This window comes from Coregonus clupeaformis, chromosome 25, assembly GCF_020615455.1.
Source record: "Coregonus clupeaformis isolate EN_2021a chromosome 25, ASM2061545v1, whole genome shotgun sequence".
Lineage (NCBI taxonomy): Eukaryota > Metazoa > Chordata > Actinopteri > Salmoniformes > Salmonidae > Coregonus > Coregonus clupeaformis.
Window position 1 is genome coordinate 10487705 of NC_059216.1, and position 22025 is coordinate 10509729.

The window sequence follows — 22025 nt, forward strand, 5'->3', positions numbered from 1 at the left end:
CTTTCCCATTTCCTCATTTCCAAATAATGAGTGACTGTGCTGGAGTTTTACTGAAGTCTCTGTCCCCCTGACTCACATTTCGGTAAATGTTAGTGCCTTCAATTAGGGTCATTACCTCCCTGCAAATATAAACTTCACAGTTGGTGAGAAAACTAGAAACCCAAATGTCTTCTTTGACACTGAGGGAGGAAAAAGATTTGCCTCTGGAACTAAAATTAGACTTTGATTTCAATAAAGAATCAACTGTACTTTGAAACGCATGCCAAGGATATGGCTCAGGTTGACCATGATGCATGCTACCAGGCATGAAAGCATGATATACTGTATCTCAGGTAACAAAACCTTCATCTTTAGAGTGTCACAATTTTGCCTGCACCTTTTGAGGGACCAGAATGTAAATCTACCCTTTTGATCTCCTGAAAAGTTTCCTCCTAACTCTTTGGAGCTCAAGAGCCACTTCAGAGGGCACCTGAGGTGTAATGTGATATTATGTAAAGTAAGCTGCCATTGAATGGCTCCAAATGTAAATGCTTGAAGAAATGCTGTAGCATGAGACCTGCTGAAAATGTGAATATGAATTTTTCATGCATTTTTCTATGCTAAGATATTGTCATTTAGGTTAAGAGGTGTGTTGTATAAGCACACTAATGTAAGGCAAGTTAGTCTATTTACCTGTATTGCAAATGTAACGTTGCATTTATCATTTTTAAATAACCTGAGAGTTTTACACAGGCAGAGTGGTAGTTCTTCATAATGGCACAATAAAGTCTATAAACAGTCTATAAATAATATTTCAATCCACACATATTTTAGTTGCATCCATGTAAACCATGGGTCATTTTCAAATGATATCACTAGACAGGTGTGTAAGAGCAACCCAATACCTTGTCACGATGGGAGTTAATTCTGTGGGTTAATTTAACTTAAACACTTTTGATGGGTGTCTATCCCTAGTTCAATAAGCTAAGGTAATTTAGGCTATTCAAGAAAGGAAATTCAGACAATGATGAAGATCTAACATAATTGTATTATTACAAATATTATTTGGTTCATCTTCTGCACAATATTATAGAAAGCCCTCTGACTCGGGTAGGCTCGTAAGCAAATTTCATTGAACTTCAGAGTTCGATTTGAAGCGCGACATAGTTGAGCGATTGAAAATACTATCACAAAGATATACAACTGGCTATATGCAGTGCGCGCACTAAAAGAATGCAAGATACAACAATGCTTTGCACAGTACCTGAAAAGTAGTAAAATGTACTGAAAACCCATGCTTTTTAAACACATTTATTAGGCTACATGGCACCATGATAACATTCATATTTTTATGAGAGAGACTAAACAGAGTTTAAGTTAGGCTATTTATGGAGAGAATAGAATGTCCATGCAGACGCGCACAAAAGCATCCATATACGTCATCGACAATACGAGAAACAAATCGTATGCTATACGCTTTTCTGTATCAAAATGCGCCGTTGAATCTTCAAAGTATAAGAAAGTATAACAATTTAAAATGTGATCGTTCTGTCACTATTAGAGTTAGTAGAATAATCGTCACTATCCTCCTAAACTTGTCACTAGTTACTGGAGCTCACCTCCTGGGACAGTGGTTGCTCTTGCGAGCTCTTGTTCCCAGTGCGCGGCGCGCGTCGAGGTCCAACAGCAGAAAGATAATATATAGTGGGGTCTCCAGGGCTACCACAATGGGAGGAGTATGAAAATAATGCTGAGCCCTGCCCACCGACTGCAAACATATAAGACACCCTGCTGAAGCAAAACTAGTTAAAGTCTTACATCTTGCTGAAAAGAGTGACTAGAGAACAACTTCACCATAACTCCCAAAGCTTCATCTGAGATCATTTCCCAAGAAGTACTGAGACTGTCACCATGGTCTCAGCAGGATACTTTGAACTTTAATCTAACTGAACTAGTTTTATTTTACATGGATTCATTAAAATTGAACATCACAAAATCACTTTAAAAAGTGAGCTGGACTAAAGTGGAACTTTTTTGTAGTGTTTTCTTCTATTCACAATATCTGTCTCCAGGGGTAGGTAATAAATCATCTAGAACCATGGCACTGCTGGACACAGAGTTTGAGGTGAAGGGCAGCAGCATCATCAGGGAGTGGAGTGGACAGGTCCAGCCAGCGCTGGTCGTCTCCTTGGTTTTCCTCTTCTGTCTAGAAGCCTGTCTGTGGGTCAGGAATCTCAGACTCAAGAGAAGGTTGCCAGGACCTTTTGCCTGGCCAGTGGTGGGCAATGCCATGCAGCTGGGGCAGATGCCTCATATCACCTTCTCCAAGCTGGCAAAGAAGTACGGCAACGTGTATCAGATAAGACTGGGCTGCAACAACATAGTGGTGCTCAATGGAGACACAGCAATACGAGAAGCCTTGGTTCAACACAGCACAGAGTTTGCAGGCAGACCCGACTTTGTGTCTTTTCGGATGATTTCAGGAGGCAGGAGCATGACATTCACGAACTACAGCAAACAGTGGAAAATGCACCGGAGAATTGCACAATCTACCATTAGAGCTTTCTCCTCAGCAAACAGCCAGACCAAGAAAGCATTTGAGCAGCATGTTTTAGGAGAATCTATGGATCTTGTGCAGGTATTTCTGAGAATGAGTGCAGAAGCACGATATTTTAATCCCGCTCATGAATTTACAGTAGCTGCTGCAAATGTAATCTGTGCCCTGTGCTTTGGAAAACGTTATGGCCATGATGACATTGAGTTTAGAACTCTCCTAGGCAGAATGGACAAGTTTGGAGAGACGGTGGGGGCTGGCAGCTTGGTGGATGTCATGCCCTGGCTTCAGAATTTCCCAAATCCTGTCCGCAGCGTCTACCAGAATTTCAAACGCATAAATGAGGAGTTTTTTGCCTTTGTGAAAGACAAAGTGGTGCAGCACAGAGAAACCTTCAACCCTGATGTGACGCGTGACATGAGTGATGCTATCATTAACGTGATCGAGCACGGAAAGGACAGTGGACTGACCAAAGACTTCACAGAAGGAACAGTCACAGACCTTATTGGTGCCGGCCAAGACACAATGTCAACCGTTTTACAATGGATTCTGCTGCTTTTGATCAAATACCCCAACATCCAAACCAAACTGCAGGAGCAGATTGACAAAGTGGTAGGCCGTGACAGGCTGCCCTGTATTGAGGACAAAGCCAGCCTGGCTTACCTAGATGCTGTTATCTATGAGACCATGCGCTACACCAGCTTTGTACCCCTCACCATCCCCCACTCCACCACCTCAGATGTCACCATCGAAGGCTTCCACATCCCCAAAGACACAGTGGTCTTCATCAACCAGTGGTCTGTCAACCACGACCCTTTAAAGTGGAAGGACCCACATCTCTTTGACCCTTCACGGTTCCTAGATGAAAATGGTGCCCTTGACAAGGACCTAACTAACAGCGTCATGATCTTCTCCACTGGTAAGAGGCGATGTATTGGCGACCAGATCGCCAAGGTGGAAATCTTTTTATTTACAGCCATCTTGCTTCATCAGTGTACCTTTGAGAGCAACCCCTCAGAGGCCCTGACCCTTGACTGTTCCTATGGGCTCGCACTGAAGCCCCTGCACTACACCATCACAACCAAACTCAGGGGGAAGCTGCTCGGTCTGGTATCACCTGCCTAAAAATCTCATCCCAATATTGTGACTCAAGGCCAGCAAAAACTAAAAGTTTGCCAAGCAATTATATTTTACAGTGAGTATTAGTAAACATGCACTGAATGCTGTTGTTGAGTGTAATATTTCATATTTCATATTTAATTAATATCTGAACACAATTTAATATGTTTGCATTGTTGTTGATACAGGATTGAAAGTATGATTACAGTGATAGAAGTTTGCTAGGTATAGCTATATTTCCTGTTGGGGGCCAGGGGACAGGTCATGCGGTCAATGAAGATGAACAGGTTCTCAAACTATGTACTTGATCATATTCTTTAAGGAAGTTTTACATACATTTTGAGTTTTGAGTGTACTTCATATATAGTATTCAGCATGTTACGTATGAAAATATGTGCAGGAAACTAGAATATTCCTCAACAGTCAATGGAAGGTTATATCACAATATAATATGCTTGTGAGTGTTCGTGAATGTTGTAGTCAAACCTGAAGGACCACAGTTTGTTGCCTTGAGGACTTTTTGGATTTCTCTCATCAACATTACATTTACATTTTAGTCATTTAGCAGACGCTCTTATCCAGAGCGACTTACAGTTTAGTGAGTGCATACATTTTTCATACTGGCCCCCCGTGGGAAACGAACCCACAACCCTGGCGTTGCAAGCGCCATGCTCTACCAACTGAGTTACAGGGGATGTATCAATGTATGGTGATGTATCAATGTATTTATCCTTTTCACATAAAGCTGTCACAAATTTTTACAAATATATGTATTTCAGGTATGAACAATATTTGTTAAGTATTATAATCAAATCCACTATCCACTGTACACCATGCATATGAGCACATTGAATACTGTTGAAAGATGACAGATGCTGACAAACTGCTAAAGGAAAATCAAGTAATGTCTTTGCCATAGCCTACCGCGTGAAAACAATTCAGCGTTAACAGCACTGTTGCCTCTGTGCAACTTCAAGCTCAGTGTCTCCAACAATGTTTAGAGGTGTTTCAATGGAGAGGTGGGTTTCTACTGGAGTCTAGAAGTGTGGTACTGATAATGCTGATGAACTCGTGGGAGAGGATCAATTCCAAACACTGACCACATTGATCTTCTCAGAAATCTACTTTACTGAACAGGCACTCCAGCTACACAACCCATCCCTTCATATCCAAACCAACTGTCATTAAATACAATATTACTACACAAATTAATGGAGTTTTAAAGTTTTGATGTATTTTCAAAAATGCATGTCTGTTTACATCTCAAGGCTCTGAAAGCTATGGATGTAATTTCCCCTTTGTCAAAGAACATGTGTTCAGGAATTTATTAAATATTGTTCAGAATCTCTGCCTCTCTCAAACCAAGAAACTCAACTACAGCATGTGTTGAATGTCCAGGCAAGGATTCATGATTGAAAATATGTTGTTTTGTTTGTTTGTTTGTTTTATATGATTGAAAAATAAGCTACATCTGGAATTAATAAAGCAATGTTTAAAACAATCAGGGGCTGATAGTGACATTCTGCTTCTCTCTCGTTTGTCATTGATTAACTCATTAAGCACATCATCGGAAGGATTGCATTCTCCTGTCCATGTGTTGTTCTTTGTAGTAACACACTCCATGTACAGTGCAATGAATATGAGGTGGTGCTTAACACATGACAAAGTAAAGATTATTATGGGAATCCACACTCTAAGGTACATTGTATAATACAATAAACTTAATATTGTGACAAGCCTAAGAGCTATATTATCTCATTTACTATGTATAAAAGGACCATTACGCTAACAAAAGCTCTGGTAAATGTATACTTTTATAAAACATATAAAAGTGTATTGTTTGTTTCTGTTCTGTGTCCGGATGCAAAACCCAGAGCTTTCATAGTCATATCTTGGATTCTATTCCTAGTGGTGTTTAGAGTTAACAGAACATTGGCTGAAAATAACAGATTAAAAAAATTAAATAATGTTATTAAAAATGCGTACATTAGTTTACAATCCACAGAAGAAAGCTCAACTGAATATTTTAAAGTTACAAGCAGTCCTTCCTTAGCCTGAGTGCTTCACTGAGACTTTTGCTTTGCTGTATTTCAGTCTAGAATCACTCCTACACATACATAATAGTCATTTAGCAGACGCTCTTATCCAGATAAATTAGGGTTAAGTGCCTTGCTCAATGGCACATCAATAGATTTTTCACATAATCAACTCAGGGATTCAAACCAGCGACCTTTTGGTTACTGGCCAACGTAACCGCTAACCTACCTGCCGCCTTAGAGAGGTAATCAAGCGATTTCCACAATCCAGAATATAACCGGACCAATCAGTGTCCCCTGAGTTTAGTTATGGTGATTTTAGCTAAGGTGGTCTTTGTGACTGAAATCTTGAAACTTAACTACTACACCATTTCTAGAAACCATATAAAATTCTCCCCTGTGGTACCTGTATTGTGTTTAAAGGCAGTGCAGCCCAATCTTTCAGGTCCTCTGGCCTGTTAAATCTAAACTCCTTCTGTTTTAGCCCTTGGCTGGCAGGCCTGACTGGTTGCTGCTTTCCTCCTTGTCTTACCGTGGTGTTGAGTGTTAGGTATAAGAAAGAACTGACAGTAGGCTGGACCGAGTGCCTCGGTGCTAAAAGAAATGAATAGGAGTTTTAATGCCTGCTCTGTGGTCACAATGGGAGGGGAGAGATAATACAAAACCTGAGTCTGTGACCCCTCCCACTAAGGAGATATATAAGGGAGTGTCAAGGCTGAAATCTTCATTCCTTTAATATGGTCATCTGAAGACGGACACCAACTGCACCACTGCTACCCACTCAACCTGATCGAGCCCATTCACAAGCCAGCACGGAAGAGGAGGAGACAGAGACTGTAGTGTGTAAGTGGTGCTGAAAACCTTTGTTGTCTCGATTCATTTTTTACATTTTCGGATCATAATGTAGGACTGACCATACTTAAAAACAGACTCAATTTTATTTTTTATTTTTTTGGAATTGAGGTGAGAGGAGGACCCATTTAAATTATCCAGTTACCAGGAATAGTGTTCAACAAAGAAAAAGTGTAATCTCTCTCAGAATTTGAAGAATTGGGCAACAGAAATAGAACGTCTTAGAATCATGGCACTGCTGGACACAGAGTTTGAGGTGAAGGGCAGCAGCATCATCAGGGAGTGGAGTGGACAGGTCCAGCCAGCGCTGGTCATCTCCTTGGTTTTCCTCTTCTGTCTGGAAGCCTGTCTGTGGGTCAGGAATCTCAGACTCAAGAGAAGGTTGCCAGGACCTTTTGCCTGGCCAGTGGTGGGCAATGCCATGCAGCTGGGGCAGATGCCTCATATCACCTTCTTCAAGCTGGCAAAGAAGTACGGCAACGTGTATCAGATAAGACTGGGCTGCAACAACATAGTGGTGCTCAATGGAGACACAGCAATACGAGAAGCCTTGGTTCAACACAGCACAGAGTTTGCAGGCAGACCCAACTTTGTGTCTTTTCAGTCAGTGTCTGGTGGTAACAGCATGACATTCACTAACTACAGCAAACAGTGGAGGACGCACCGGAAGATCGCTCAGACCACCATTAGAGCTTTCTCTTCTGCCAACAGCCAAACCAAAAAAGCATTTGAGGAGCACGTTGTGGCAGAGGCCACTGAGCTCATTGAAGCTTTTCTCAAACTCAGTGCTGAGGGAGAGTTTTTCAACCCTGCTCATGAACTGACAGTAGCTGCTGCAAATGTAATCTGTGCCCTGTGCTTTGGAAAACGTTATGGACATGATGACATTGAGTTTAGAACCCTTCTGGGCAGCGTGGACAAGTTTGGAGAGACGGTGGGGGCTGGCAGCTTGGTGGATGTCATGCCCTGGCTTCAGTATTTCCCAAATCCTGTCCGCAGTGTCTACCAGAGCTTCAAAGACCTCAATAAAGAGTTTTTCACCTTTGTGAGAGACAAGGTTGTGGAGCACAGGGAGACATTTGACCCTGAAGTGACCCGGGACATGAGTGATGCCATTATTGGAGTCATTGACAAGGCAGACAGTGATACCGGGTTGACGGAGGCTCACACAGAAGGGACAGTGTCTGATCTGATTGGTGCAGGACTGGATACTGTGTCCACCTGCCTTCATTGGATGCTCCTTTTATTGGTGAAATACCCCAACATCCAAACCAAACTGCAGGAGCAGATTGACAAAGTGGTAGGCCGTGACAGGCTGCCCTGTATTGAGGACAAAGCCAGCCTGGCTTACCTAGATGCTGTTATCTATGAGACCATGCGCTACACCAGCTTTGTACCCCTCACCATCCCCCACTCCACCACCTCAGATGTCACCATCGAAGGCTTCCACATCCCCAAAGACACAGTGGTCTTCATCAACCAGTGGTCTGTCAACCACGACCCTTTAAAGTGGAAGGACCCACATCTCTTTGACCCTTCACGGTTCCTAGATGAAAACAGTGCCCTTGACAAGGATCTGACCAACAGTGTGATGATATTCTCAGCAGGAAAGAGGCGATGTATCGGTGACCAGATCGCCAAAGTGGAGGTCTTTTTATTTTCTGCTATTTTGATTCACCAGTGCACCTTTGAAAATAATCCAAATCAGGACCTCTCCTTAGACTGCTCCTATGGGTTAACACTGAAGCCCCTGAACTACAACATCTCTGCCAAACTCAGAGGAGAATTACTTACTGGGCCATAAAATCTTGTTCTTTGTGTTTTCAAACAGAGCACCCACTAATGGAGTGCAGTAATCCAATGTAATATAAAAGGTAGGTACACACCAGTGAATGTTTATGCTTTAATAGGTACCAACCTAAGATTTATATTAATACTTTACTATTATTATCATTAGCTAATCTGATTGTTGATTGTATAAATCACTTTTTGTGACAGATAACTGAATCATATTTGTATTTCTATAATTTTATTGTACAGGCTATCTATAGGACATTTCTTAAATTTTGGAATGTAGCAATTCATGTTACAAAATATCCCTCCTAAATTCTCATAGAAATTGGAAACACATGATATTTGAATTTTATGGACAATTTCACTCCATCAAATTATTGTGTTGCAGTATAATTTAATCTACCAGATAAATTAATACGAAAATAACCTAGAGATGTGTGCAGATTGCTACACAAGTGTTATGTAATAATTAAAATGACTATGATGTGGCAGGCCAAAGCCACAGTTTAGAATACATCTTAAGTATCTATTGTTATATAGGATGGTATTTAGTTTGGCCACCCCAAATTGGCATACAAACTGGTGGTCATGAATCCATTTTACTGTAAGTGCTTTGTTGTTGCAGTGATGTGGAGAAATCATGTGTTGTGTTGCCCATGTTGAGATATCTGAATAATTATACATCCTCTGACCCATTCAGATATGTATTCATGGTGTTTGTATCTGCATAAGTACATACTGTAATAACAATTATACATTTTCAGAAGTTTCGGTACACTTGCATAATTCCATTGTATTATGATTATGATACATGTACTGTATGAAATCCATAGTGCCTGAGCTCCATGCAATAAATCCTATACTCCTTCTCAGCCTTGTCTGTGCCATATGTCAGTCTTAGGAGAGCACAACTGCTAGGAACAAGACAATGCAGGGAGGTCAAAGAGGTAATAATAGATCACGATGTCGAGTCTGTGTGTTGCCATGAAAGATTGATGCAGACCTCGGGTGTAAGCAGCACACATGCTCTGCCTCCAGACCCCAACACCCTGGGTCTGGTAGGGCACATGCAGTCACAGCCCCAGCCACAGGCCCCACTCATCAATATTTCACCCAGGGCACTCTGTACTTGGGCTGTAATCCCTATTTAACCCACACACTCTGATTCAGGAGTAGCCAGGTCACCCGTGATACAGGTCAGTATTCGACGTCCATCCCTGTCTGAGGACGTTGAGAGATGACATGGAAATTTGACGTTTGGAACAACTTCGAAATTTGACATTTGAGAAACATGGATGAACGTCTAATTCTGACGTGAGACTGTGAGAGCTGGTAGTTCAAGAGAGTGCCATCTACTGCATCTGCCATCCATCTCACTGCCATCCTAAAGATAACTTTGAATGTAGCTATACTGTATATGTTGCTGTGCAACCTCAAATGTACTGTATATATACATGTGGATGTAAAATATAGAACATTTCTTGAAAGACTAGGATAGAAACGCAGTATATTTGCTCTTATATAAGAGACAGACAGGAAATTACTCTAGGAAAATGTTTAGAGTATGTATGAGAATTAGAAAACTCTTGGACGTCTTCTATTTCTTCTCCGTAACTACTACTGTAACTCTGTAGGCCATAGTGATTCTTCTCACCTCCTTACAGCTACAAAATACTGATAGACATAAATATACATCTTAGTCATTTAGCAGACGCTCTTATCCAGAGCGACTTACAGTTAGTGAGCGCATACATTTTCATACTGGCATCCCGTGGGAAACGAACCCACAACCCTGGCATTGCAAGCGCCATGCTCTACCGACTGAGCTACAGGTGACTATCTACATTTCACGTACAAGTTGTTACAGATGTAGGATCTTAATTTGATCACTTTTGTTGCTGAGAGGTTTCCTGCACCGCAGGAAATGCAAACTTGTAGTGTATTCAAGGTTTAAAAAGGCTTCTAAAGTTGTAATTTCCACTTTAAAATGTCAGACTTGATGAAAAATGTATCAACCCCTACAAAAAAAGGACAAATTATAATCCACATAATAATTAAAATGTCCTGTTGCTTCAGGATTATTTTCCAGGTGTAGCAAACTGGCTCAAATTAAGATCCTATACAGTGCATTCGGAAAGTATTCATTTACATTTACATTTTGGTCATTTAGCAGACGCTCTTATCCAGAGCGACTTACAGTCAGTGAGTGCATGCATTTTTTTATACTGGCCCCTTGACATTTTCCACATTGTTACGTTACAGCCCAATTCTAAAATGGATTAAATAAATAAAAATCCTCATCAATCTACACACAATACCCCATAATGACAAAGCAAAAACAGGGTTTTAGAAATATTTGCAAATGTATTTAAAAAAAAAATTGAATTATTTACATAAGTATTCAGACCCTTTGCTATGAGACTCGAAATTGAGCTCCGGTGCATCCTGTTTCCATTGATCATCCTTGAGATGTTTCTACAACTTGATTGGAGTCCACCTATGGTAAATTAAATTGATTGGACATGATTTGGAAAGGCACACACCTGTCTATATAATGTCCCACAGTTGACAGTGCATGTCAGAGCAAAAAACAAACCATGAGATCGAAGGAATTGTCCGTAGAGCTCCAAGACAGGATTGTGTTGAGGATCGGATCTGGAAGGGTACCAAAAAATGTCTGCAGCATTAAAGGTCCCCAAGAAACAGTGGTCTCCATTATTTTTAAACGTAAGAAGTTTGGAACCACCAAGACTGTCACGCCCTGACTTATGGGACTCTAGTATGTTGAGTCAGGGTGTGGAGATCTATGTCATTATTTCTATGTTCACATTCTAGGTTTGTGTTTCTATGTTTGGCCAGGTGTGATTCCCAATCAGAGGCAGCTGTCGCTCGTTGTCTCTGATTGGGGATCATACTTAAGTAGCTTGTTTGGTATCATTAGTTGTGGGATCTTGTTCCATGAGTAGGCTTGTTTTGTGTTTAGCCTTAGGACTTTACGTTTCGTTGGTTTGTTGTTTTGTTAGTGTGTTTATCGGTGAAATAAACATGTACGCATTTCACGCTGCGCCTTGGTCTGATCCGTCCTTCAACGTCCGTGACAGAAGATCCCACCAAACATGGACCAAGCAGCGTGCCCAGGAGCAAACACCCGGGACACAGGTGGGGAAGATTTGGTCTTGGGAGGAGATATTTGCGGGGAAAGGACCCTGGGCGAAGAAGGAAGCCCAGGCAAGAGAGGAGCAACGGCAACACAGAAGGCGCCGGCCGAGGAGGAAGCCCGAGAGGCAGCCCCAATAATGTTTTTTGGGGGGGCTAAAGGAGTGGTCGGGGAGCGAGAGAGAAGATCCCCGACCACTGCACCCAGTGGGTTTCCAGATTGAGTCCCTACGACCATGGGAAGAAGAGTGGGAACAGTTTTATACTGAGGAGTCGGAGGATGACGACGACGATGAGTTTCTGTTCCCTATCTCGTGGGGGCTCCCGGAGGAGTCCTCACTGGAGAAGGAGTGCCGAGAGAGAGAGAAGGATCGGATCTGCAGGGTAAGAGAGAAGGCCACCATATTACGGGGGCTGATAGCAAGAATAGAGCGGGAGAGCTCCATTCAAGAGGAGGCACTGCAGGAGGCTCGTAGGGAAAAGGAGGAAGTAGATGCACGGAGAGAGGAGCTGGTTAGGCAACATAAGGAGCGTGGGTTAATAGAGGAACCCATGTATGCGGAGATACGCACTGTATCGCCAGTGCGCATGCACAGCCCAGTGCGTTCTGTGCCAGCGCCCCGCACGTGCCGTGCGAAAGTGGGAAGCCAGCCAGGACGGGTTGTGCCGGCTCAACGCTCCTGGTCTCCAGTGCGCCTCCAAGGTCCAGTACAGTATATCCTGCTCCGGTTCTACGCACTGTGTCACCAGTGCACCTTACCAGTCCGGCCCGGCCCGTTTCTGCTCCAGATGTTCCCGTGCCTGCTCCTCCACCGCTCGCACCAGACCAGTGGTGCCTGCTCCCAGTCCGGCCCGGCCCGTTCTTGCTCCTCGCACCAAGCCAGTGGTGCGTGTTCCTAGTCCGGTCCGGCCTGTGCCTGCTCCTCGCACCAGACCAGTGGTGCGTGTGTCCAGTCCGGCACGGTCCGTGCCCGTTCCACCGGTGCCTGGTCCGGCACCGGTCAGCGGCTCCAGTCCAGACCCAGACGTCAGCCCCTCTCCAGGTTCGGGGTCTCCCACACCAGGGTCCAGACAGGACTTGGTACATCGTGGGAGGAAGGAGAGGGGAAGCAGCGCGCCGAGGTCCAGACCAGACCAGGGGCGCAACGGGGAGGCTGAAAGAATGTGGTCGTCACGCCCGGAGCCGGATCCGCCTCCGAGGCGGAATGCCCACCCGGACCCTACCCGGTTATGTCAGGTTTGTGCGGTCGGAGTCTGCACCTTTGGGGGGGGGGGTACTGTCACGCCCTGACTTATGGGACTCTAGTATGTTGAGTCAGGGTTTGGAGATCTATGTCATTATTTCTATGTTCACATTCTAGGTTTGTGTTTCTATGTTTGGCCGGGTGTGATTCCCAATCAGAGGCAGCTGTCGCTCGTTGTCTCTGATTGGGGATCATACTTAAGTAGCTTGTTTGGTATCATTAGTTGTGGGATCTTGTTCCATGAGTAGGCTTGTTTTGTGTTTAGCCTTAGGACTTCACGTTTCGTTGGTTTGTTGTTTTGTTAGTGTGTTTATCGGTGAAATAAACATGTACGCATTTCACGCTGCGCCTTGGTCTGACCCGTCCTTCAACGTCCGTGACAAAGACTCTTCCTTGAGCTGGCCACCCGGCCAAATTTAGCAATCGGGGAAGAAGGGCCTTGGTCAGTGAGGTGTCCAAGAACCCTATGGTCACTCTGACAGAGCTCCAGAGTTACTCTGTGGAGATGGGAGAACCTTCCAGAAGGACAACCATCTCTGCATCACTCCACCAATCAGGCCTTTATGGTAGAATGGCCAGACGGAAGCCACTCCTCAGTAAAAGGCACATGACAGCCTGCTTGGAGTTTGCCAAAAGGTACGTAAAGACTCTCAGACCATGAGAAACAAGATTCTCTGGTCTGATGAAACAAAGATTGAACGCTTTGGCCTGAATGCCAAGCGTCACATCTGGAGGAAAGCTGGCACCATCCCTACAGTGAAGCATGGTGGAGGCAGCATCATGCTGTGGGGACTGGGAGACGAGTCAGGTTCTACGGAAAAATTAATGGAGCACAGAGTACAGAGAGATCCTTGATGAAAACCTGCTCCAGAGCGATCAGACTGAGGCGAAGGTTCACCTTCCAACAGGACAATGACCCTAAGCACACTGCCAAGACAACGCAGGAGTGGCTTCGGGACAAGTCTCTGAATATCCTTGAGTGGCCCAGCCAGAGCTCGGACTTAAACCCAATCCAACATCTCTGGAGAGTCCTGAAAATAGCTGTGCAGCGAAGCTCCCCATCCAACCTGACAGAGCTTGAGAGGATCTGCAGAGAAGAATGGGAAAAACACCCCAAATACAGGTGTGCCAAACTTGTAGCATCATACCGAAGAAGACTCAAGGCTGTAATCGCAGCCAAAGGTGCTTCAACAAAGTACTGAGTAAAGGGTCTGAATACTTATGTAAATGTGATATTTCCGTTTTTAATTTGTAATACATTTGCAAAAAAATCTAAAAACCTGGATTTGCTTTGTTATTATGGGGCATTGTGTGTAGATTGATGAGGGGGGGAAAAAACTATTTAATACATTTTAGAATAAGGCTGTAACGTGCCAAAAAAAAGTCAAGGGGTCTGAATACTTTCCAAATGCATAGTATCTGTATAGACAGTTGTGTTGTCCCTCTCCACTATTCCTCCTTTCCCCTTTATATACCTTTCCCACAGCCAGTGGTGTGTGTAGCCTCCCCGAGCTGTGCTCGGCTGTGCTTCGGTCTGGAGCCTGCAGAAATGAGCACTGTGGGTGAACTCTGAGGGAGGCTTGTTTTCACATGGGTTAATTCAGAGCAGGCTGGAGACGTTCTGTACCGCTTTAGTCTTTCTCTAATCTGACACCATGGGGAGCTTGGATGGGGTGTGGGGTGTGGGGCGCATGCGAGGAGACAGAGTAGCCGCAGTACGTGCCTCCGGTTCAGCAAAGCTAGCTGCCTGACCCCCCCCCCCCATTCACTTGCACTTCCCCCTAGCCCAAGGCCCCAGACCTGCTGAATTGTATTTCTGACAGGAAAACTAAACTTGTACCAACCAACCTTTTTTCAGCTTGGGTTCTTCGTATTTTGCATGTACACACTGCCGGCCATAACCTCCCACATCGGCCCTCCCTCTACTCTGCTACCAGCTACAGCTCTGTGCTGTAAATAATCTCACTCCCCCTGCCAGGGTCCTGAAAGGCATGTTAAAAAGACTGTTTATTAGAGGAAGTAGTAACCATAGTGACTATAGACAGAAGCCGTCGGAGAGATTGAGCAGACAGATGTAATTCATAAAGTATCTGTTCTACTGTCAAGTACCATCCCTGGAAATACAGTGTAACATTGTGCCTGAGCTTTGGCTTCAGAAGCCCTAGAGGTTCAGTCTTTCCATTTGAGACACTCCTGCATACCAGAGTCAACCGAAGTTGCACTCCGTCAGAAAGCGGAGCACCGCCGCATCGCGTTAGTGCTTTCAACTAAAAGTTTTACTAGACAAAAAGACAAGTAAGCGTCAGAAAGACAAGAGACAAATATTAAATGGAAGGAAAATACACATCTAAAGTGGACAATGACTTTCCCATGAAGTAAAGACATCAAAGTCTGTCTGAATCATTGAATTAAAGGCGACATTTGAAAAATGCATATAAATGTAACAAGTGTTTTTTTTAGCAAAAACAATTATTTTCAATTTACAATCTGTAGAAACAATGAGAATAGAAAGGTTCAGAACGTTTGTAAAATATCACAGTACAGTTGAAAGATATATGGCAAATAGAAATCCTATATGGATGGTGTAAAGAGATAGATGGGTTGTGTTGAATGGAGTTGAAGGATGGGACTAATAACAACTAACAACAACTAATAACAAGATAACTAATAATGTAAGACCAAGGCGTGTAATGTAATACTTTGTCCATAATAAGTATATAGGTTGTAGGTTGGGAGCTTTTGTGAAAGAGCACAGTTAGAAAGATATGGCATATAGAAACAAACCGGATGGACATCATGAAAATGATCGGAGAGGTTGAGAGTAGAAGAAGTTCAGGAGAAAAAACAAACAAAATATAATTATTGTAAAATTGACTGTGTCCATAAAATGTATATAGTAAGTATAAGCTGGAAGTAGAGGCCTAAGCATTGTTGTTCACTAGTTTACTCCAATTAGGGAAAGGGTGGTGGGGTTGGAAAGTAATAAAGGGGAATATATTTTTAAAAATGGATATGTATGTATGTATATATATATATAACATGGGGGATTGGAAGTGATGCAGACAATTACATTGATGGAAGTTACAATATATCTGCAATATTAAGCTGATCAAAAAAAAAAAAGTGTTTTTATGAGGTTGAAAATACCAAGCATGCACTCCAAGTCTCCACAACAGTGTGCCATGGTCTTAGAATATTGCTGGAAGTATTGGTCCCATTCAGATAAACAGGGACTTTCTTTCCCCAAGATTATCTGGCTGTCAATTTTGGACCCAGAGCGGAAATCATCAGCTTCTGCCTGTCAGTTTAATAAGCATGATCCTTCCTTTAACTTATCCATTTATTAGAGAATGTCAGTCTGTCATCAGAACACTGCGCAGCACACAAATAATTTAGTTGTGTTCAATCCAAAATGGAAAGAGTCCTAATTTACAGTCAAATTCAATCTAATGTATTCCAGAGATGGTCTTTGATGTTCCATTGGTTTCTCTGTTTAACCCAAAAATATGTTTCCCCTCTTTTGAAAACCCCCTCTGGAATTATGACATACCCATAAGCATTGTCCAGGAGTCAGGATATTGTTCCAGTTGACATTTGTAAGGGTTGGTGTGAGGTGTGACCCAGGTGCAGTGCAGGATAGACAGTAGACAGTAGGCAAGGATGGTGAAACAAGGATCTTTACTGGTGGTCCAAAAGCCAGGATACAAAACAACAGACTATACACGAAAATAAATGAGGAGCACATAGGTCTCCAAAAAACAGGCTGACAGCAAACAATGCGAAATACTAACTCGGACTGGAAAGAAAACAGGGCGAACACTTCTCGGGTACCTGTAATTCCGTCACGTGATCCGACACTGATACGTACTGCTTGACATTAAGGAACTAGCTGATAAAACTGAGCAAGGGAACACAGGGAAGTGAGGGCATAAATACACAGGTGAATCAGATAGACACAGGTGACACCAATAGGCAGATAATTAGTCCCTACTGTGAGTGAGGAGGTGCCTATGGTTGTCGGAGGATGACACCTAGTGGGTCGCTCCGGAACTGCGACCCACTCCTGTAACAGACATTATAATGAGTGCACAATGAGTCTACGTTTAATGCCTTGCTATGTACAGGATATAATAAAACAAATTAATGAAGTAAATCCCAACAATCAGTGAAACGTAGCTTTACGGTCCTGGATACCACCTCAGACCTGATCACATGGATGGCTTACTCTAGAGGTCCCGTTGATCTCTATGGAATTAGTTAAATCTGTATTCAGTTCTTTTGCGCCCCGTGTATGGAATAATCTGCAGACCCACTGGGCATACCACATCATTTCAACATGGAGAATTGGGTAATATTTGGGAGACATTGCTCAATGAGATTCCAACCTATTTTCACCCACTCAAAAAGAGAGCTAAAAGTTTGTTGAATTCCCATGTGTTGTCAAAACAATGTCAGATATTTTGTTTTCTTATACAACAACTTAATGTGCTATCACTGTGCTTCGTCTAATAGCACAACCAAATGACCTGGATTGCAGTTGAGATTACATTATAGTACAAGTGCAAGGTGTGAGTGATCATTGCCGTTCGAGATTCTATGCAGATTATTATAGCAATTGTGAAGATTTTCACAGACCTGCGACCCTGAACTTGCACGCTTTCAATGATTACATAAGTAGACATTTATTGTTACAATAACCTCAAAATGTGGCCATGGATGTGTTACTCATTTTAAGGTTGAATAAATAATGTTACGTTAGTTTGTAAGATAGCCTTAACATTAGGCTATTTACTGTCTTACAAAAGTAATATTGAATTGTGTTTAAAGGAGATGTATCTACTGTTTGGATAGTTCCATCTGAGCCACTGGCTTAATCCTATTCTTTAACTTTTATTTTTTGTTGAGATGGAGACGTGTATCCAACATATCATTTGTTAACTTGTTGGCAAGTTAATAGGCTATTTACTGTATTGCAAAAGTTATACTGAATTGTGTTTGGTTGTCAACGGAAACAAATATCAACCTTTGAAGGAGATGGATAGTTCCATCTATTCCACTGACTTAGTCTAGCTTTAATTACAGTTTGTCTACAGATTAATCATTGATATGTTGGATTCACGTCTCCATCTCAACCAGAAATCGAAGTTAAAGAATAGGACTAAATCAAATCAATCTTTAAATGCACTATAAATACAGTTTGATTTGATTTAGTCCAATTCTTCGACTTAAAAAAAAAACCTTTTAGTTAAGATGGAGACATGAATCCAACATATTTATTATTAACTTTTAGATTCCATTTGAAATCAACCAAAGCTTGAAACTCTAGGCCTGTATGTATTGTCTAGTTTTAGTTGAATCCTGGGCTGAATTTAAACAATAGCTTCCCAAATGCTATATAGGCCTAAATAGCATTATTGATGACATACAGTGGGGAAAAAAAGTATTTAGTCAGCCACCAATTGTGCAAGTTCTCCCACTTAAAAAGATGAGAGAGGCCTGTAATCTTCATCATAGGTACACGTCAACTATGACAGACAAATTGAGAAAAGAAATCCAGAAAATCACATTGTAGGATTTTTAATGAATTTATTTGCAAATTATGGTGGAAAATAAGTATTTGGTCACCTACAAACAAGCAAGATTTCTGGCTCTCACAGACCTGTAACTTCTTCTTTAAGAGGCTCCTCTGTCCTCCACTCGTTACCTGTATTAATGGCACCTGTTTGAACTTGTTATCAGTATAAAAGACACCTGTCCACAACCTCAAACAGTCACACTCCAAACTCCACTATGGCCAAGACCAAAGAGCTGTCAAAGGACACCAGAAACAAAATTGTAGACCTGCACCAGGCTGGGAAGACTGAATCTGCAATAGGTAAGCAGCTTGGTTTGAAGAAATCAACTGTGGGAGCAATTATTAGGAAATGGAAGACATACAAGACCACTGATAATCTCCCTCGATCTGGGGCTCCACGCAAGATCTCACCCCGTGGGGTCAAAATGATCACAAGAACGGTGAGCAAAAATCCCAGAACCACACGGGGGGACCTAGTGAATGACCTGCAGAGAGCTTGGACCAAAGTAACAAAGCCTACCATCAGTAACACACTACGCCGCCAGGGACTCAAATCCTGCAGTGCAAGACGTGTCCCCCTGCTTAAGCCAGTACATGTCCAGGCCCGTCTGAAGTTTGCTAGAGTGCATTTGGATGATCCAGAAGAGGATTGGGAGAATGTCATATGGTCAGATGAAACCAAAATATAACTTTTTGGTAAAAACTCAACTCGTCGTGTTTGGAGGACAAAGAATGCCGAGTTGCATCCAAAGAACACCATACCTACTGTGAAGCATGGGGGTGGAAACATCATGCTTTGGGGCTGTTTTTTCTGCAAAGGGACCAGGACGACTGATCCGTGTAAAGGAAAGAATGAATGGGGCCATGTATCGTGAGATTTTGAGTGAAAACCTCCTTCCATCAGCAAGGGCATTGAAGATGAAACGTGGCTGGGTCTTTCAGCATGACAATGATCCCAAACACACCGCCCGGGCAACGAAGGAGTGGCTTCGTAAGAAGCATTTCAAGGTCCTGGAGTGGCCTAGCCAGTCTCCAGATCTCAACCCCATAGAAAATCTTTGGAGGGGAGTTGAAAGTCCGTGTTGCCCAGCGACAGCCCCAAAATATCACTGCTCTAGAGGAGATCTGCATGGAGGAATGGGCCAAAATACCAGCAACAGTGTGTGAAAACCTTGTGAAGACTTACAGAAAACGTTTGACCTGTGTCATTGCCAACAAAGGGTATATAACAAAGTATTGAGAAACTTTTGTTATTGACCAAATACTTATTTTCCACCATAATATGCAAATAAATTCATGAAAAAATCCTACAATGTGATTTTCTGGGATTTTTTTTTAAATTTTGTCTGTCATCGTTGACGTGTACCTATGATGAAAATTACAGGCCTCTCTCATCTTTTTAAGTGGGAGAACTTGCACAATTGGTGGCTACGAAACCCCTACCTGTCCCAGACCTGCTGTTTTCAACTCTTTAATGATCGGCTATGAAAAGCCAACTGAGAGACCTGAGCCCTAGGACCATACGTCGGGACTACCGGCCGTGGTGACTCCTTGCTGTCCCCAGTCCGCCTGGCCTTGCTGCTATTCCAGTTTCAACTGTTCTGCCTGCGGTTATGGAACCCCCTACCTGTCCCAGACCTGCTGTTTTCAACTCTTAATGATCGGCTATGAAAAGCCAACTGAGATTTATTCCTGATTATTATTTGACCATGCTTGTCACTTATGAACATTTTTGAACATCTTGGCATGGTTCTGTTATAATCTCCACCCGGCACAGCCAGAAGAGGACTGGCCACCCCTCATAGCCTGGTTCCTCTCTAGGTTTCTTCCTAGGCTTTCGCCTTTCTAGGGAGTTTTTCCTAGCCACCGTGCTTCTACACCTGCATTACTAGCTGTTTGGGGTTTTAGGCTGGGTTTCTGTACAGCACTTCGAGATATTAGCTGATGTAAGAAGGGCTATATAAAATAAAATTGATTGATTGATTGACTAAATACTTTTTTTCCCCACTGTATGGTTGATAAAGTATTGTTAGGCTACATTTTATTTGCTCTGTTAAACCTATCATTTGGAATGACTTTAATAGCAACAGTCTATCTATTAATGGGAGATTTCTTAACAATCATTTTCATGATAGCACATTGGTAGTAGTCAGTGACAAATATCAAAGCTAATCAGGGCTGTGCTTGGTTAAAACCCTGGGTGGGAGACCAAGGGGATAGATCAACTCTCCAATAGGAGGTGCTGCACAGCCCATTGTTTTTTTTACGTTGAAGATCTGACGTTGTTTCAAAGGTGCATATTAAACATATTTTATACAAGGTTTGTCTATGTTGAAAATTGGTTACCATGATGACCTAATCCTGTGGTTGAAATTTCACCCTCAAAACAATAGATGCCTTTTTTTCAAATCCAATGTTTTTTTCCACGTAGATTTCACATCACAAGACAAATAACATTGAAACAACGTTGAAACAACGTTGATTTAACCAGTTTGTGCCAAGTGGGGAGCTCTCTGCACATTGATGTTCTGTTACATCTAGGGCAGTTCAGGTTGTTGATGGAGGACCTCCTTGTTGAGGAATGTGATTGCTTTTCTTAAATTGCTTCTAAATATTGTATGTTTTTATTACGTTGTATTTGTAAATGTAAATGTTGTATAATTTGTGCACTGAATATACACTGCTCAAAAAAATAAAGGGAACACTTAAACAACACAATGTAAATCCAAGTCAATCACACTTCTGTGAAATCAAACTGTCCACTTAGGAAGCAACACTGATTGACAATACATGTCACATGCTGTTGTGCAAATGGAATAGACAACAGGTGGAAATTATAGGCAATTAGAAGACACCCCCAATAAAGGACTGGTTTTGCAGGTGGTGACCACAGACCAATTCTCAGTTCCTATGCTTCCTGGCTGATGTTTTGGTCACTTTTGAATGCTGGCGGTGCTTTCACCGAGTCTACAACCCACACAAGTGGCTCAGGTAGTGCAGCTCATCCAGGATGGCACATCAATGCGAGCTGTGGCAAGAAGGTTTGCTGTGTCTGTCAGCGTAGTGTCCAGATCATGGAGGCGCTACCAGGAGACAGGCCAGTACATCAGGAGACGTTGAGGAGGCCGTAGGAGGGCAACAACCCAGCAGCAGGACTGCTACGTCCACCTTTGTGCAAGGAGGAGCAGGAGGAGCACTGCCAGAGCCCTGCAAAATGACCTCCAGCAGGCCACAAATGTGCATGTGTCTGCTCAAACGGTCAGAAACAGACTCCATGAGGGTGGTATGAGGGCTGTGCTTACAGCCCAACACCGTGCAGGACGTTTGGCATTTGCCAGAGAACACCAAGATTGGCAAATTCGCCACTGGCGCCCTGTGCTCTTCACAGATGAAAGCAGGTTCACACTGAGCACATGTGACAGACGTGACAGAGTCTGGAGACGCCGTGGAGAACGTTCTGCTGCCTGCAACATCCTCCAGCATGACCGGTTTGGCGGTGGGTCAGTCATGGTGTGGGGTGGCATTTCTTTGGGGGGCCGCACAGCCCTCCATGTGCTCGCCAGAGGTAGCCTGACTGCCATTAGGTACCGAGATGAGATCCTCAGACCCCTTGTGAGACCATATGCTGGTGCGGTTGGCCCTGGGTTCCTTCTAATGCAAGACAATGCTAGACCTCATGTGGCTGGAGTGTGTCAGCAGTTCCTGCAAGAGGAAGG

At 43.0% G+C, this 22025-nt stretch overlaps 2 protein-coding genes across 2 annotated transcripts; both read left to right on the forward strand.

The window, feature by feature from the left end:
- Positions 1–1808: 1808 nt before the first annotated feature.
- Positions 1809–4262, forward strand: LOC121539240 (cytochrome P450 1B1-like). The gene has a single exon (XM_041847583.2). It carries the CDS (start codon positions 2078–2080, stop codon positions 3656–3658), a length of 1581 nt encoding a protein of 526 aa, XP_041703517.2. The 5' UTR covers positions 1809–2077; the 3' UTR covers positions 3659–4262.
- A 2177-nt stretch (positions 4263–6439) lies between these two features.
- LOC121539241 (cytochrome P450 1B1-like) lies at positions 6440–9202 on the forward strand. The gene has a single exon (XM_041847584.1). The coding sequence runs from the start codon at positions 6770–6772 to the stop codon at positions 8342–8344; it is 1575 nt and encodes a 524-aa protein (XP_041703518.1). The 5' UTR covers positions 6440–6769; the 3' UTR covers positions 8345–9202.
- Positions 9203–22025: the final 12823 nt, after the last annotated feature.

Excerpts from the sequence above, each read along its gene's own strand:
- LOC121539240 (XM_041847583.2), top strand. The coding sequence starts at position 2,078 with ATGGCACTGCTGGACACAGAGTTTGAGGTGAAGGGCAGCAGCATCATC.
- LOC121539241 (XM_041847584.1), top strand. The coding sequence starts at position 6,770 with ATGGCACTGCTGGACACAGAGTTTGAGGTGAAGGGCAGCAGCATCATC.